The 17,801-nt window shown below is 48.9% G+C and overlaps 3 protein-coding genes across 6 annotated transcripts in view; all 3 read left to right on the forward strand.

Moving 5' to 3' along the window:
- The window catches only part of RHOA (ras homolog family member A), a 49,430-nt gene extending 46,085 nt beyond the window's left edge, over positions 1–3,345 (forward strand). The window contains exons 5-6 of the mRNA XM_033131747.1: positions 1,080–1,210; positions 2,097–3,345. Of these exons, the coding sequence (XP_032987638.1) occupies positions 1,080–1,210; positions 2,097–2,270 (305 nt within the window). The 3' untranslated portion in view covers positions 2,271–3,345. The remainder of the gene's footprint in view (positions 1–1,079; positions 1,211–2,096) is intronic.
- A 1,008-nt stretch (positions 3,346–4,353) lies between these two features.
- GPX1 (glutathione peroxidase 1) lies at positions 4,354–5,504 on the forward strand. Its single transcript, XM_033131744.1, has 2 exons — positions 4,354–4,718; positions 4,948–5,504. The coding sequence occupies exons 1-2, from the start codon at positions 4,458–4,460 to the stop codon at positions 5,305–5,307; spliced, it is 621 nt and encodes a 206-aa protein (XP_032987635.1). The 5' UTR covers positions 4,354–4,457; the 3' UTR covers positions 5,308–5,504.
- Positions 5,505–14,329: 8,825 nt separating this feature from the next.
- Positions 14,330–17,801, forward strand: part of USP4 (ubiquitin specific peptidase 4) — a 38,989-nt gene continuing 35,517 nt past the window's right edge. For 2 of the 4 annotated variants that reach the window (XR_004425426.1, XR_004425427.1), the window contains exons 1-2: positions 14,330–14,492; positions 16,237–16,364. Coding sequence is in view for 2 of the 4 variants with exons in the window: in XM_033131726.1 (XP_032987617.1) it covers positions 14,392–14,492; positions 16,237–16,364 (229 nt within the window). In the remaining 2 variants the exon portion in view is untranslated. The remainder of the gene's footprint in view (positions 14,493–16,236; positions 16,365–17,801) is intronic. The other 2 variants (XM_033131726.1, XM_033131727.1) reach the window with 1 other exon arrangement.

The following is a 17,801-nucleotide window of genomic DNA, read 5'->3' on the forward strand; positions in this document are numbered from 1 at the left end:
TCTCATGGCTGCCATGCGTCCGCTTTGTAAAGTAGGTGGGTTCCAAATACAAATACAAAGCCATCTTTTGGACTAAGACTTGGGGCAGTCGTTTTTTTTGGGGGGGTGCCCATACCTTTTCTCAATACTTCATATTGAGTCTGCTAACTCCCTACATGTAGACTAGTGACTTGCTATTTCCCAGTAGTGTTTTTAAAGCCCTATTTTAGCCCTTTTCTAAAGTGTCTTAGCTAATAAAGAGACTTGAACCTGACTATTCCACTAGCTTACTTGGCCACATGTTTCAGAAGCTACTTTACTTCAGAAAGACTGAATAATACTGACTATGCAAAACAAGGCACCAAGGCCTTGAAATCAGAGAGTGAACAGTTTACTTCTAAAATAGTCTCAAACTACAAACAGTACCATTTAAGTGATCGTCATACTAAGTACTTTGTATGCATTGACTCAAACTAACCCTATGTAAGGTAGATATTACTGTTATCCCATTTTATAAAATTATCCCTGACATTGATGTGCCCAAGGTGTGGATATGGGAGGTTGAACCCAGGCTGCTCATCCACCATGATGTACATTCAACTTTACCAGATTAGTACAGTATTGGCAAGAAGCGACAGCTGGTTATCACTCATTTTCAAAAATCACTCTTGAGCCATTTGAAATACCACTAACCCACAGGGTGTGGGGACCCTCATGCTGAGGGTCCGTGAGCAAGGTGTAGAGAGAACATGTGGGCTCTGGGCCAGCTGTAGCCCCAGAATAGGGACCCCCTTGTGTAAGCTGTGGTCAGAATCACCTGCCAACAGTGACAGATAGGAAGCCTCCCTCCGTGGGGCGGTTGGCACCATTGTGGAGCCACCCTGTGTTCACGATCCTGTGCTGCTGCAGAGCCTTTCCCTGGGCTCCACCTCCAGAGGAGCTGCGCTTCTTGGTGGGACTCAGGAAAGCCAGTGATTCTCTGCTTAAGGGGAGGGGGTTATATACGAAGTAATTTCTTTGCAATTTAATTAGGGCTCTTAGAGATTCTTCAAGATAGAATTGTATGTATCCCTAAGTTATGTGCGTTTCACTTCTTTCAGAAAACATCCCAGAAAAATGGACTCCCGAAGTCAAGCATTTCTGTCCCAACGTGCCCATCATCCTGGTTGGGAACAAGAAGGATCTTCGGAATGATGAGCACACAAGGCGGGAGCTAGCCAAGATGAAGCAGGCATGGTCTGGGGCAGGGTTCTGTCTTCCTGTAGCATTGTTGAACGTGAAGGACCCGTGCTTGGAGGGTCAGGGAGTCCAGCAGAAACCCTTATAGGCCAGGCTATTTCAGAGAGAGTCCCAGAAGCCTCTCTGTTCATGTGGCCCTCATTGACTGGGGTTTAGTCATAAGAGACGGAATCTCTCTTGTGAGGTCGTGCTGTGCCCCCAAAGATTGCCTTCCTGAGAAGGGACCATCACAGCAGTAGTCAGTGCTCCAGATACAGGAACTTTATCAGGCTCTTGATTTCCCTCTCTAGTTATTACCTTGATATGTCTGTGAGGCCAAAGATAAATTGGTGGCAACTGAAGGGCTGGGAAATTCTGAGGGCAGGCAGTCCAGACAGAGATCCCTTGATGCCTTTATAAAAGTGATCCTGGAGGTGGCATCTTGGCTTCTGAGAAGCCAGGTGCCCAGTGGCAGGGCTTCCCTATTTCAGGAGGAGTGCCTTGAGTTGAGGTCTTCAGCCCAGGTTCTCCCACTGAAGTGTTTTGTCTGAATGTCAGGCTCAGGATTTATTTCCTTCCATGGGCATTCATCCCTCTGCGAAGCTAACTACAGGAAGACCAAGGGCTTACCCTGGATTGACAGCTTGCCCTTCACTCCCTCTTTAACCCTCCAGGACTTCTGCCTCTCCTTTCTTTCTCTCCATTTCCCAGAGAAGAGATTGTTTGATAGGGATATATTGGGGTAGGGGTCACTGACCATGAGTTTTCATAAACAGAACTCAAACCTGGGGGGTTGGTAGCTTTTAAAAGAAGTCTTTTAGCTGAATTTGAATACTCGACACTTATTCACTGTATGTATATTACACTTACCTGAATGCTCTTTTTTCTTTGCTTGCTAGGAGCCGGTAAAACCGGAAGAAGGCAGAGATATGGCAAACAGGATTGGTGCTTTTGGGTATATGGAGTGTTCAGCAAAAACCAAAGATGGAGTGAGGGAGGTTTTTGAAATGGCCACGAGAGCTGCTCTGCAAGCCAGACGTGGGAAGAAAAAATCCGGGTGCCTTGTCTTGTGAAACCCTGCTGCAAGCACAGCCCTCATGCGGTTAATTTTGAAGTGCTGTTTATTAATCTTAGTGTATGATTACTGGCCTTTTTCATTTATCTATAATTTACCTAAGATTACAAATCAGAAGTCATCTTGCTACCAGTATTTAGAAGCCAACCATGATTATTAATGATGTCCAACCCACCTGATCCACTGGGGTCCTTCTGACACTGCTCTAACAGCCCTCCTCTGCACTCCACCTGACACACCAGGCACTAATTCAAGGAATTTCTTAACTTCTTGCTTCTTTCTAGAAAGAGAAACGGTAACTTCTGTGAATTAGGCTGTAACTGCTTCATAACTAACAAGTTTTGCCTATCATCTGTCAGCTGCAAAGTTCTCTGGTGAATCACCACTTCAGAGCTTTTATTCCTTAACAGATTTCATTAGCATAGCTCTGGAGTGGCCATCTAGGTTTTTCAAACTATGTGGAGCCAAAAAGGCCCAAGTCCATGCAGCTGTGGCAAAGTTACAGTTCTGTGGTTTCATGTTAGTTACCTTATAGTTACTGTGTAATTAGTGCCACTTAATGTATGTTACCAAAAATAAATATATCTACCCCAGACTAGATGTAGTATTTTTTTGTATAATTGGATTTCCTAATACTGATATTTGTCATCCCCACAGAAAGTGTATTGGTTTTTTAAAAAAGAAAGTGTATTTGAAAATAAAATCAGATGAAAACTTCATTTTTAAAATTCCCGTTTTGTCAGTTTCTCTGATAAAAGATGGCCATATCCTGTTTTCGTCCCCACATATCCCAGTACCCCTCCCCAGAGCTGGGCTAAGTAAATAGGAATTTGGTTTCATGCCAGAGGCACTCAGACTCTTCCAAAGGTGGCACAATCTGTCTCCTGGACTGCAAGGTCAGCCTCTAGTTCACAGTGCTTTCTCCTCACTGTATCCAGGTTCCCTCCCAGAGGAACCGCCAGTTCTCATGGGTGACGCTCGGTTTCTCTCTTCTCTTCAGCTGACTAAACTTTTTTTCTGTACCAGTTAATTTTTCCAACTACTAATAGAATAAAGGCAGTTTTCTAAACTTCCTGTATCCTGGTGTTTGTGTTTCTCTCTCCTGGGCTGGGAGAGGGAGGATGGATTCAGTCTAGCTGGCTCTGGAAGATTCCTTCAGAGTGCAAATTACCATCTTGCCCACCACCACCACCCCATTCCCCAATGTGGCACTAACCTAGCTCCTCCTAAGAACATGGGAACAATTATCTTTGTCACATTCAAGTTCACAGTGGGATGGGGTGGGAAATGCAGCCTGAGGAGACATAAGGGGCAGTCCCAGCAGTCGTTCTGCACAAATCAGAAGTGGGATGTTTTTCTCTGACTCCCTGTCCAGTTTGTGTCTTACTTCCAGGACTGAGCTCCAGATGAAGTTGACTAGGTATGGAGGGTAGCCTGATATCGGCAGGGTCCACTGGGCCCGGCATGTCCTTGGGCTCCACTCCAGGAGGCTGGGGCAGTGCCGCAGTGGGGGTGTAAAAGGAGGATGGCGACCAGAGGCCTGGACGTGAACATGCTCCAGGCAGCCCCACAGTGGGGAAATAGGAAGAGCTGGCTTTTGGAGCCTGAGCCCTGGCTGCTCCTAGCATTGCCCACCCGCCTCCAACTTAACCGTCCTAGAACCCATGGGGCCTCATCGCAGAACTTGCCATGGCAGCTGCTGCCAACCGCACCATCATTGCAAGTCGCAGCTCGCTCTGCACCTGGCGACAATAGGGCACACACTGCAAGAACAGTAGTATGGCATAGGCTGGGAGTGCTCTGGCCAGGAGCAGCGCCCGCTGCTGTCTCGGCCTGGCTCCAACCCCTAACTGAAAAACCTTTGAGACCTTGGTCCCCGCGCCCAGCGGGGTAACGGGCGCCCGGCTGCAGCCGTGACAGCGCTGTGCCGCCTGCCAGGACCAGATGCGCCAGCGGTTCCTCTGGTCTGGGCGGTGTCCGCTTCCGGCCAGGCCGCACCCTCCCGCCTCGCCTCGCTGGTCACCCGCCCGGGGAGGGCGGAGGCCGGATGAGGCGGGGCCGAGGGGGAGGAGCAGCCGGAAAAGTGCTTTCACCACATGACCCCATCGCCCGCTTATTAAAAGGAGGCGCAGCTCGGGACCCTTTTTGTCGGGTCCCCAGCGCTACCCCCTCCGAGACGTCGGCCATGTGCGCTGCTCAGCTGGTGGCGGCTGCGCGAGCCGCTGCGGCCCCGCGCTCCGTGTATGACTTCTCCGCGCGCCCGCTGGCGGGCGGGGACCCTGTGAACCTGGGCTCCCTGCGGGGCAAGGTGCTGCTTATTGAGAATGTGGCGTCGCTCTGAGGCACAACGGTCCGGGACTACACCCAGATGAACGAGCTGCAGCGGCGCCTCGGGCCCCGGGGCCTGGTCGTGCTCGGGTTCCCGTGTAACCAGTTCGGGCATCAGGTACGCGGGGCGGGACAGAGTGGGTTGGGCGTGCAGCTGGGGTTAGGATTGCCGAGGGGCGGCTGCCCGCCCGCTTCCCTCCGGCGCTAGGCCCGGCTGGGATTCAGGTCCAACCCGGAATTGTGCAAGAAGGGCAAAGAGCCTGATGACTCATGCAAACACTCCGTGTTTGCGTCAGAAGGTTTCCCTCCTCGCGGCCCCGGGTCCCAACTGCTCTTCCCTCCCGCAGGAGAATGCCAAGAACGAAGAAATCCTGAATTCCCTCAAGTACGTCCGACCTGGCGGCGGGTTCGAGCCCAACTTCACGCTCTTCGAGAAGTGCGAGGTGAATGGCGCTCAGGCGCACCCTCTTTTCGCTTTCTTGCGGGAGACTCTGCCCGCGCCCAGTGACGACGCCACTGCGCTCATGACCGACCCCAAGTTCATCATCTGGTCCCCGGTATGCCGCAACGACGTTTCCTGGAACTTCGAAAAGTTCCTGGTGGGCCCGGACGGCGTGCCTGTGCGCAGGTACAGCCGCCGCTTTCCCACCATCGACATCGAGCCTGACATCGAAGCTCTGCTGTCCCAGGGGTCCAGCTGTGCGTAGGGGGCTCTCCTGGCCCTGCTGTTTGGCGGTGACGGTGCTGCCCTCTGGGGATTTCATCCATGACGGTGTTTCCTCTAAACGTGCACGGAGGAACGCCTGATGTCCAGGAAAATCCCCGAGATGGGCGGTGGTCCTGTCCATCCCAGCTTCCCTCTCCCACACCACCATTCTTCACAATAAAGTGTTGGGTGTCAGCAGAACTGTGTGCTTGTCTTGTCAGTGTCAGTGGGGAACACTTCCCTACTAACCTCATTGTCCTAGGGCCGGGAGCTTAAGCCTCCACTCGTTAGCCCTTGTCCTAGCCAAGCCTGAACATTCTATCCTTTGTCTGCAGTGTGTGGAATCCACTCTTCCCTATGTGGGAAGCACGGGCCAGTGTTTCTCCGTTTGCCAGGATATGCAATAGGGCCTTCCTAAGACCCTGGTAGAAGAGCAAGTCCTTATTCCAAAAAGGAAGACAAGTGAAGGTCTGACTGCCTGGCCCCAGTAGTGGGCCTCTCCTTTCTGAATATTTGCTGGGTGTGAAGTGACCTTCATAAAAAAGGAACACTGTGGGCTCCCATTCACTGAGCCTGTGGCTTCTCCAAGTGTTAAGCCCACCCAAGCCTATTTTACACAGTTGGAAGCTCATGCAACATGACAAATTCTTTTCCCTCAGAGTAAGAAGAGTGTACACTCGCCCTCTGACTGCCCTGCGTGGCACTTGGCAGTTGGCAATTGCATGGTCAGGCTCAGTAGGGGCCTATCTTGGAGGCCAGCTGCTGCTGCTTAGGTGTGGCTCAAGTCCAACCTCTCCATCTGTTGGCCCTGCTGTCCATAATCTTCCCACACATACCTGGGACCACTTCCTATCACAGTATAAGGGTCTCTGCGGGGCTTGGATGTGGTTTCTCTTTCGGCAGATAGGTACCCAGATACATGTTTGCAGTGTCCACCCAGTCCAGACAGGGCCAGCGGTGCCAGGGTCCCAGCATTCCTGCTCAAATTGGTGGCTCAAGGCCCTTCGGTGTCTGAACCAATGCTCGGGGAATTTTTCCTCCAGCCATAAGCAAGAATCTGCTGCTACCTTCCCCCTCTGTCTGCCCTTAGGTTATTAAGAGATGAAGCCCTCTGCACCTGTTCTAGTTCTCCTCCAACATAATTCCTGCACAGGCCCACCTCCCTCTGGCTACAAGGCCTCCGCGCCTCAGGGTTGGAATCCCCTCTGAGGTTACCAAGGCAGAGCTGTCTGTTCCCCTTTGTACCCCACCCCACATGTACTCCTCAAAACTCAGGAACCTTGATTGTATCTGTGAGGGAGTGGTCTGCTTCCCCAGAAGGTTAAGAGTTTAGGAGGTGGACTGGGGCTGGCCATGTCAGGGTCCACAGGGCCGGCATATGATGTGAGTCAGCAAATGTAACAGTCACGTGGGTGCTTGTTAAAACTTTCCACAGCTCACCTCCAGAGACGGTCATGAGAATGTGTCATTATAAAGAGAACAGGGCCTTCCCACTCACACAGGGCCAGGGCCTTTTGAAGATCATTTGTGGACCTCAGATCTGATTCCTGGAATGGAGAATAGGACCCATACATCTGGGTGTACCTGGGTGTACCAGGCCACCTTAAACCCCACGTCTCTTTCCCGAAAGCCCTTTGCGTCCTTCCTACTCCACTCATTACTCAGTCCTGTGCTACGGGCTCTGCTGGGCACCAGAGATACAGTTCTCGGGAAAGCAGAGAGCTAATACATAATTACTAAAAGCATGTTTAGTTCTACGATGGAGCACTGAAGGCCTAGCCACATGGAAGAAGTGACAGTGAAGCTGAGGAGAGGTCAGTAAGAGTCAGCTGAGGAACAAGCTGACGGAAGGCAGACAGGCAGCACAGTGTGTGAGGGCCTGAGGCAGGAAGGTGGCCTCACTGACAGGTGGACAACATGAGGAGTTGGTGTGGGGAGAGGAGGATGTGATCAGATTCAGATGTGGTGCGTGAGGTGTCCCAGTGGAGGTATTTAGGGCAGGTGGTTACAAGGGGCTCAGAAAAGGAATATGGGCTGGAGACAAAGGTCTAACCTAGGGCACAGTAGATAACCATTGGAAAGGATGAGGTTACCAGGGGAGAGTGGCAAGAAAAAGATCGGGGGCCTAAGCCTGAGGCCTATGGATCCACAATCTTTCCAGGTCAGGTGACAGAGAAGCGTACCTGGGAGGAAGAAGAATGGAGTCAAGGAGCTGGGGGAAGGGATTTTCTATAAAGAATGTTCAGCTGGGTCAGGTGCTGTGGATTGTGTGTTCCTCCGTAAGTGGTTTCCGGGAGGCAGCTGGAGTTGAAGCCAGAGAGCCAAGTGCAGAGATGTACCAGGTCCTGTTCCCAGAAGCTAAACAAATAGTGCTCAACAGTCACGTGGGTGCTTGTTAAAACTTTCCACAGCCCACCTCCAGAGATGGTCATGAGAATGTGGCGTCCTACTAGATGACCTACAGCTAAGCACATGGGGGAGAGACTTCCTGCTCCAACACTCCCCTTTCCTGTAAAGGGTGTGGGGACAGAGTCCCAGAGAGCAGTTTCCAGGCTCTTGGCTTCACGTGGAAAGGTGCTGGCTTGGGTGGCAGTTGGCCGTCAGCTGTGGCCAGTTGTCCAATTAGCCACTGATGTAACTGCTGTGGCTACGTTGGTTGGTTGGTTGGTTGGCAGGCAGAGAACCTGATGGCGGATTGTGGATCATGTGGATCCTGCTCCCAGTGACAGCCACTAATATAACTGCCGTGGCTAAGCCAGCAAGCGTGGATTGCGGCTAGCAAGTGGAGTGGGTTGGTTGGCAGAGAAGCGGCTGGCGGATCATGGCTAGCAAGTGCGGTTAGCAAGTGGATGGTGGACTGCTGATTGCAGATCGTGTGGATTCTACTTCCTGTGTCTCGCCCGGCCGCCAGCAAGACTGAGGTACAGGAATACCCCTCACTGGGGTACTGGCGGATGTTTGCTTTTGTGTCTCGACCAGCTGCCATCAAGAATATAGTGGCATGACTCCCCTATCTATGGCACCATGGGTGTTCCTTTTTGGCCTCACCATGTCCATGTTGTGTGGGGAGCGGACCAGAGACCATGCATGACGAGGGTCAGTGCAGTCCAGGCCACACACTCTGGTTAGGCTCCAGGATGGGAACCTGGAACTGACTCGAGCCTCTTCCACCCAGGCTGTCTGGTGACTCACCTCTCCTTGTCCACTTCCTTTCCTTTGTTTATGCCTTGGGCTACCAGGGAAGAGAACATCTGAGGTCCTAACATGGCTGAGCCTAGCTGACAAGGATTCCTCCTCAGACTCTAAGGTGCCTGCCTCCCTGAACTGAAAGTCCTTTCTAACTCTCTCCTTTTCGGGAAAACTCAGAATGGAGCCAGTTAACACTTCATCTTCCTCCCCAAGGAGCTGGATATCTTCCCCCAGCACACACACACACACACACACACACACACACACACACACACATTCCTACCCATACACATTCTTTATCATTCAACCATGCAACCGCTACTGGCCCCAACCTGCACCCAGCCCACCCCATTGTGAATCAGCTGCTCAGATGAACCAGTAAAAGGGGAGGGATCCCAGGGAGCCTGCCTGAGGTCCTGTCTTTGGGAGAAGTGGCTGCTGGCAGTTAGGCCACAAGTATTCTAAGAAGGGAAGGGGATGGGCCCTGCTATTACTCAACTAAGTTCAGAAACTTCCATTTTAGCAGTTCTTAAAGAAATGCTGTTTGTTTTGTTTTGCCTTTGTTTTCTTTTTTTTAACACTAAATCTGATAGGATTATGTATATCAAATCACCACGATGTACACTTTAAATATTTTACAGTTTTATTTGTTAAGTATTTATGCATCAATTTTTAAAAATTTGGTCAGGCACTTCTTGCACAATTAGCCTTTATCAGAGGACTTCCTTGTTCTGTTTCACTGTCGGTCCAAAAACATTTAAAGCAAGATTATTTTTAGAGAAGCATTCCTGGCCTCATCAGCCTAATAAATCGCTTAAGTTTTGGATAGTACTGAGTAAAAATTACTGCCTAAAAATTTCCCCAAGAGAGCCCAGCATAGATTTTGAAAGAATGGGCAGATTCCTGTCAGAGTACTTTGAATTTGGAAGGTTTTTGTTATTACAGTCACCAAATCAGCTGGAAGAGCACGCTTTCACACACGAAGGTGACACATACCTTGGCTGGCCCTAAAACAAGCCCCATACCGTGGGGCAACAAGTTTTCGGACACGGGCCTCACATCAGACACTGCTCAAGTGGGAGCTGAGAGCACAAACGAGAAAACATGTTGCCCAGGAAGTGCAGTCTCATGAGCCCCTGGGGGTAACAGAGAAGCAAACTCTCAGCTTTGACCTGCCCAAGAACGTAACTCCAGACTTGTGTGAAAAAACAAGAACGAAAATCACCAGCTAGGTAGGCCACTTGCTGGTGGGTATTCTGATAGTTGCATCCAGAAGCATGATAGTGACTTGCTGGGCGGGGTCACAGCAGCCTATCCATCATTCATCCCGCAGGCAGAAACTCCACCCCCAGCACTCCTCCCAGATCCCGCTTCCTGTGGCCGCAAGGCCCAGGTAGGAGATCACAAAACAGGCCCCCTTAATCCAAATGCCTAGAGTCTGAACAGTCTCCAGGGACAGCCCACCTTGGGTGGTGTCCTTCTGCAGGCCTCCTGGCTCCATAGGGAGGCAAGTGGAGGGGATCCAAGTCTCCCTGCCGAGGAAGCACCTGCTACCCAGACCTCCTCTGTCCCCAGGATGTGACAATACCTGTGCATGTGTGTGAATCTCAAGAAGCCCCAGTCCCCGGAGCATCCCTGCAGACTCATCATGTTAAGTGTGCCTTTGCTCCTTATGCCAATTGCTTAAGCTTCCTTCCCCGAGAAGTATCTCTGGCATCACACTCCATGTTCCTATAGATGTAATTACATGTGAAAATATCTTCCCCAACCACACTGCCTGTGAACCCCTGGAGGGTAGAGATTGTAAGCACATAACATATTATTGGTCAAACGAAAAAATGACTAGCATCTGGACAATTTTTTCATTCATTTATCCAAGAAACGTTTACTGAGAATTTGCTCTGTGCAAAGGGCAAACACACACAATTAACATCTAAATATTTGTTTATGGTTAAGACACTGATGGTAATAGAATTAGGAGAAAAAGAAGACACTGGCCACACCTGGGCCTAGGGTGCCACGCCCCCCTCCCTGCCCAGTCAGACAGTGGCCATAGACAGTGGCATAACCAGAATGGAATGTATCCAACTGCACGAGTCTCCAAGGTAGGAAAGGTGATCCCACTTCCTCTCTATGAGATTCTTTCAGGTTTTTGCCTCTGTCACCTTCCCCAATAACCTAACCCTTATATAACAGAGGTTATAATGTTACCGGTCAGACCTTTAGTTCTTCTAAAATATACTAGAGATTTTCAACTTTTCCACAGTCCCCTGGGCAGGTTAAGGAAGCACAGGCAAGAAGGAAACAAAAATACTTCCCTCCTCTAATCAAAAGGTGCCCACCTCTAATCAAAAGGTGCCCAATATTTGTGTCACCTCTAACCAAAAGGTGCCCACTCACTGCCACATGTGCTCTGTAATTGCTGGCTAAGTGTGGACCAGGGGTGACTTTGGAGGGCCAATGCCAGTTAGGTATAGAGCAAGCCACAGTACCAGCCCACACGAGAACTTTATGATTTGGCACCAAATAAAGCTTCAAGTTCACATGCCCAGACATTACAAACCCTCAAGTAGATCACCACAGTCCAACATCAAGCAGTTCATGACCAATCAGCCAAGCCTCTCCCCTCTAGCTCTCTTCCTGCTTTCCTCCTGGTTCTTGTGGCCCAAGTTCCCATGGCAACAGGTGGGTTGTTTAGTTCTGGGGTCTGGTTGTGGGGCCAAATGAGTGCCCTACTAGGCCTACACCTCTACACCTCTCCCAAGCAAATGGCCTAAAGGGGAATATAGCCCTGGGGCCAGGGTGTCTCCTGGCCTGAATCACACTTCCTTTTTTTTTTTTTAAAGATTTTATTGGGGAAGGGGAACAGGACTTTATCAGTGTGTACTTTCAGGACTTTTTTTACAAGTCAAGTTGTTGTCCTTTCAATCTTAGTTGTGGAGGGCGCAGCTCAGCTCCAGGTCCAGTTGCTGTTGCTAGTTGCAGGGGGCACAGCCCACCATCCATTGCGGGAGTCGAACCGGCAACCTTGTGGTTGAGAGGACGCGCTCCAACCAACTGAGCCAAACTGACAGCCTTCGGAGTTATAGGAGCATGGAGCTCCAACCGCCTGAGCCACCGGGCCAGCCCCAACTCACTTCCTTCTTAATCCACAGGTCACTCCCACAATAGGTGGAACAAATGGCAGATGCTCATTGTTCTCAGTTTTTAACGTTTTAATCAAACTAACAAAAGTTTTAAACATTGGAAATAATGATCTTCTGACTATGATGTTTCACTTTGTTCCTCACATTTTAACTACTGGCACTTTGCAGTCTTAAATTTTAGGAAATACCCATAATTAGTGTACTATTTTTATTGCTATTTAATAGCACTGAAGAAATCCAGGTTTAAAAAGATTTTCCAAAGTTTTCATTTTTATAATTAGGTTTTGTCCTTCTTTCTAGTCGTGCTGAGGACTCGTCCTACTTCCTTAAGACTGTGACCCATGCCATAAATGGTACAGGGGAAACTGCTAAAAAAAGAAGAGGGAAGCAGACACTCTCTAAAGTAGGTTCTGAAGTAATGTCACTAACCCAACTTTCTTTTTCCATAAATAACAGGACTAAAGGTAGTGTTTCTTGTTTGTTAACATTTTAACAATTTCAAATAACTTTCAAAAAAGGGCACTCGGGTTGTCAGGCCTGGCTCCCCAGCTGTTGAATTATCACCAGTGGTAACTTTTTTTTTTTTTTTTTAATTTATTTTTAATTTATTGGGGTGACAATTGTTAGTAGAATTACATAGATTTCAGTTGTGCAATTCTGTATCACATCATCCATAAATCACACTGTGTGTTCACCACCCAGAGTCACCAGTGGTAACTCTTATCTGCAGGGGATTAATTGCTATGTGATTATTGAAGGCAATTTTAATTCCAAATTTACTTTCCCCTGCTATCTACCCAATTACCAAGAGGCCTGTGTTACCAGATGGTGTGTGATGGATGTCCCAGGGAGTATAAATTAATTTCAATTAGCCGTAACCCAACATAGAAATAGTAAATCTGTTCAGATGACCAACCATTTTCACCAGGCCAGCTCTCCCTCTTCCATCACATGGCTCATCTGAGTCTCCTCTCCTCTCTCATAACCCCCTCTTCAGGGCAAGGTCCCTAGTAGGTCTTTGGGCTGCACCACTGTGTGTGTGTAAAGCACCCTAAGCCATTTGGTCTCTGCTCCAAAACCTCTTACAGTAACTGTGGACCATGCAAGGCAGGACATGTAGATCTAGAAAGCTTTAGATCTCAGTCTCTTTCAGTAGTCTGTGCCCAGCTCAACTGGCCTAATCCTCACTATTTGATCCTACCCTGCTTTTTCCAGAAATTCTCTCTGACCTCTCTAGTCTCCCCTCCTGTAACACACACCATCATTTCTATGCTTTCTTCAAGACCTCACTCAAATGCTACTCAAGTCAAAGGCTCCCTTTCAGAGCTCAGGGTCTACAGTCTGGTTCATACCTGTTAATGGCATTTACCACACTCTGCTTGGTGCAGGGGTATTTGTAGATTTCTTCTCTATTAGATTGTACACAGGCAGGTATTGAGTCTTATTTTTTTCTCTGAGGATAGAAACTGAGAGACAAGTGAATGGAGAGTCATGTAGACCAACTGTCTGGCTTTCTCCTTGTTCTGGGCTTCCGTCCCCTCCAGGGAGAGGGCTGTTTTTGTGCACAGGGTTGAGTGGAAAAGATACAGTATTCAGGATATTGTACTTGTTGCAGCAACAAATTAATAAGCCTGGGCACCTAAGGTGGAGAACACACCCAGACCTCTCCCCTTCCCACCTTGCTATCACCCCTCTGTGGCTGTTTGTCCCTCTGGCAAGGCAAGTAGCTCAGCGTGGAGCGCTTGTGGAATTCTGCCGTGGGCCAGGTGATTCTGGCATCCAGACTATTTGAAACGATTGTTAATGATCAGACCACACCTTCCAGTATATGCGATGGTGCACCGGGCACATCTGATATCCTCCGGGACAGTAATCCCCATCTTATTTCTGGGCAGCTAAGGACGCGCTCAAGCCTTCTGCTGAAAGTGGAATGGCAGGAGTGAACACAAGAAAATCCAGTTCCAAGGCTTCCAGTCTCTAGCAGTGCATTTAAGACCAGGATAACCCCGCAAGCCTCCAGGGAGCTTCCGGATAGAATCTGAAACTGGCCCTAACACAGAAGACTTGGAGAGCGGAAGAGGGAGGCCACTCCAGATTGGTAGGTGGCAGGTTTAATAAGCAGGGTAACTTACATAGGGCTTGTCTTGGGCGCGCAAAAGTAGAGCTACTTGACCACCAGAATCTTAAAGTTTGTACAGAGGCCTTAACTACTCAGTCACGAAGACCTTCCAGAAGTTCTCGGCACCACATTACTATCTCAAAACTGCGTCCTTGGGCAGTTTCTAGCACCTGGAGCCAAGCAGAACGCTCACTCCAAGGACAGGGGAAGGGGGAGAGGAGCCTCCGATTGCCCGAGTCGAGCTCGCGGGTCAACCGGTCATCACGTCCTTTCAATGACTTCCTCCATCAGAGGAGAGGGGTCGTGGGTCCTGCATTCTGACTCCTTGAGACCGCGGGGCTGTACAGAGAAAGGAGTGCCCGACACCCCTCGGAGCGGGAGGAAGTGGCCGCTCCTTCCCCGGCGCCCGCCTGCTCTTCCGGCCCCCTCCCTGCTTTGCTTCACGGCGCACCCGTGGGAGAGGGCGGTGGGTGGGGGCGGGAGAGAACGCACAGGCGGGCCGCGCTCAAGGCCGCTGCGCCAGGTGGGGCTTTGGGCGCGCGCACGTACGTGCGTGCGTGAGTGGGCGTGGCCCACACACGCTGTGCGCGAGGCGGATGTCCGGACCGGCTGAGCCTGGGCTGCGGACGAGATGGCGGAAGGTGGAGGCTGCGGTGAACGACCGGATGCTGAGACCCAGAAATCGGAGCTAGGGGCTTTGATGAGGACCACGCTCCAACGGGGGGCGCAGTGGTGAGCGCCCGGCCCACCTTTCCGCCGCGCAGGGCCAGGGGCCGGGGCTCTGGCGCTCAGGCCGGCCCCTTTTTCTCGGCTTGGGTAGGGGCCGGGCGGGGGCGATGTAGTGACTCTGAGAAGAGTGGCCTGACCTCGGCCCCTTAGGAAAGGGACCCTGAGGTCACTTCTGGGAAAGCGTGGGCGGAGTTGAGAGTCGTCTCAGCCCTTTCGGAACCCCAGTGGGCGGACCCGGCGGGGGAAAGAGCTGCAGGATAGGGACTGGAGTGCTCACCGGGACCTTCAGGATGGGGAGAGCCCTTTGCCTTCGGGCATTCGATGTGTGACCTTGGGCAAAGGCGTCCACACCTCATAGACCCCAGTTCCTTACTCTTAAAACCGTGGTAGCAGTATTTGACACTACATACTCCCCTTCAGTGGGTTGAGGCGTATCAGAAGTAGACACTTTGTAACTTGTAAACAGCAGAACAGATGTCAAGGTCAGAAGCTGAACAAATGTTTGAGAGCCCCAGGTTATTTTGGTAGCAAATGTCAAAAATAATTGTGGCAGCAGCATTTCATAGCCTAGGTAAAAAAAAAGATGAAAAGACTGGGCTTTAGAAGATCAAGTCTGAGACAAGAAGTTTCATAATAAATTGTTTAGTGAAAGGGACAGTACTTCCACTGGTAAAGAGATTCCTGGGTGGTATTATTGTGTGGGTGTAGAAAACTGGACCTTGGCTTTATTACAAAGAATGATTGAGCTTCCCTCTTTAAGAAACCATGGTGGTGTTGATAATGCCACTTACAGTGCCAGGAATGAGCAGGGAAGAGAGACATTGGGATTAGGAGGAACTCATATAAGACTTTACACTGTTCTTGAGCGAGCCAAGCTGTGACAGGCAGGGCACGCAGGGGCAGAGGACACTTGAGAGACTAAAATCACACTCTTAGCGTGTTTAGAGGGTATTGTTCAAGGGGTTTGGAGGGAAAAGAGCATTTAGAGATTTGGATTTATGGATCCTTGTGACCCCTGAGAAGCTGCCTATCTCTGAGGTTTGTTGGTTATAAAATTTGAAAGACTCACCAATATAATTGTGCTTTGTTTCCCCAATGGAGGTTTTCCCCTCCTTCTGTCTTAATTGTAAAACAGCATAGTAATACTTAAAAAATACAACCAGATCAACTTGCTTTTTGACAATATAATTGTACTTACACATTACATGTGTATGTATGTACATGTGTGTATACATGTATGTCTGTATGTACACATATATACATATGTACACACATTTTTTTGACATTTTGTTTGGTCCTCAAAGGAATGCTGAAGTGTGTGATGTTATTATCCCATTTTCAGAAAGAAAATTAGTTTAATGTTATTCATGTCAAGCAAAGCAGTGTAACCAAATTGTCTACCTGGAGAAGGACCTCTGTAAAGATCATTATGACATTAGTGACTTGGTCCTTAGCAAACAAGATTTTCACAGTAGAAAGACTTGCTTTAAATAAATATTTTGAAGCCAGTCATTTCCTTCCTTTCATTTATTCATTTTTCAATAATCGTTTCACTTACTGGATACTTTCAGAAGTATCCATTGGCTCTTTGTGCCATATGGGGCTGGCCCTGCTTCTGTCTTGAGAATGTTTTTTAGTGGGGATTGCTTGTTCCCTAAGTGGAAAGACCATAAAGAAATTAGGGGAGCAGCTGCAGAAACTTACTATCTCAGCTTTTCTGGTACAGTAAATTTTTGTCTATCTCTAGGTATCTTATTGACAGCCGGTGGTTCAAACAGTGGAAGAAGTATGTGGGCTTCGACAGCTGGGATATGTACAATGTGGGTGAACACAACCTGTTTCCTGGCCCAATAGATAACTCCGGACTCTTTTCAGGTGCAGTATTCTGTTCCTTTTCTATCCGAAATGTCAACCATGGTAGTGGCCTCAGGTCATAATTATGTGTAACATGGACATTGTGAACTTGACTTTCCTCCTGTGAGGGGACGGAAACAAGTGTCCTTGACTTATGTCTGTAGCAGAAGTCTTTGTAGAGTCTTGGAGAAGTGAACCTGCCTTTTTCCTAAACTAACTTCTAACAAGAGCATGCTTGTAACATTTTAAATTTCTTTCTCTCTCTCTCTCCTTTTGCAAATTCTGCCAGAGATTTTAGATTAGTATATGGGATGGAAAGAAATAGGATATTTTGAAATTGATCTGGAATCTGAAATTTGGGAACCAGAATTTTCTTGGTTACCTTTGCAGTGGGACAAATTGTAGATCTGTCGATATTCTTCAGACATTTCTGTGATGGCTGTGTTTGTCATAGAAATAGTACGAGGAAAGATAGAGGGTCAGTAGAGTTATCACAATCAGCTCCCAGTGGAAGAAGTGATTGAAAAAGTGATGCATGACACACTTGAGCTTAGCTTGCACCTGTAGATGCACAGAGATGACAGTCAGCCTTTCCTAGTCTGTTCTGCCTGGCTTTAGACTCCCTTGCAAGCAGGACAGAGGTGATCTGTCTTCTGTGACCAAAATCAGGGCAGCAGGACGGCAGATAATGCATGAAGCTTGATCCAAGTACCTAACACTAACCTGCGTGCTTTTAAAAATGAGTAGTACTTCAGCTCAGACTTCGTTTTTGGGGAGTCTAAATGACGCAATCAACAGTCATATGCTATGTTTCCTGAAGTAGGTCAGATGGTGGCATTATGCCATGAAGTTGCCTCAAGGGATCATTGCAAAACGTTTGCTCTTTGTCCTCTCTTTGGAAAAGAGAAATCTTAAGGCTTTTAATAGTAATAGTGATGAGAATCCTAGAGCTTGAGGGGCCCTCGAAAGTCATTTTGTATGACCTTCAGCTAAGGGTAAGCATTCCTCCCATGGTCCCCCAATTTGATGTCACATGGCTTTGGCTCGAAACATTTGCTGTGTGCTTGGGAAGTGAGAAGTACATTGTGTTCAAACCCTGGGACATTGACAGTACAGGAATGACCTGTCTGGCGAATGAGGGTCACCCCCTTAGTTCCCAGGCTCTCAGTTACTTGTCAGTCCCAGTCTGGCTGCCTTCCACCTAGGGTCATGGGAGTGGTCTGGAAGGTGCTCTTGAAAGTGTGGGACGTTGGGGATAGAGTACTCTCTTATTCCCACCTGTGCCCCTACTGTATGTCAGATGGAATCCCTCTGCCTAGACCAAGCTGTGCTCTCATTTTTCTTCTTTATTTGCCTCTCTGTTGAAGAAATTGGCAGACTGAATCCTCATTTGAATCCCCTGTGTGATTTTTAGCATGATGTCCTTGGATTGATCCAATTTTAAATGAAAATAGTGAA

Source organism: Rhinolophus ferrumequinum, chromosome 17 (genome assembly GCF_004115265.2).
Source record: "Rhinolophus ferrumequinum isolate MPI-CBG mRhiFer1 chromosome 17, mRhiFer1_v1.p, whole genome shotgun sequence".
In the NCBI taxonomy this organism is placed as follows: domain Eukaryota; kingdom Metazoa; phylum Chordata; class Mammalia; order Chiroptera; family Rhinolophidae; genus Rhinolophus; species Rhinolophus ferrumequinum.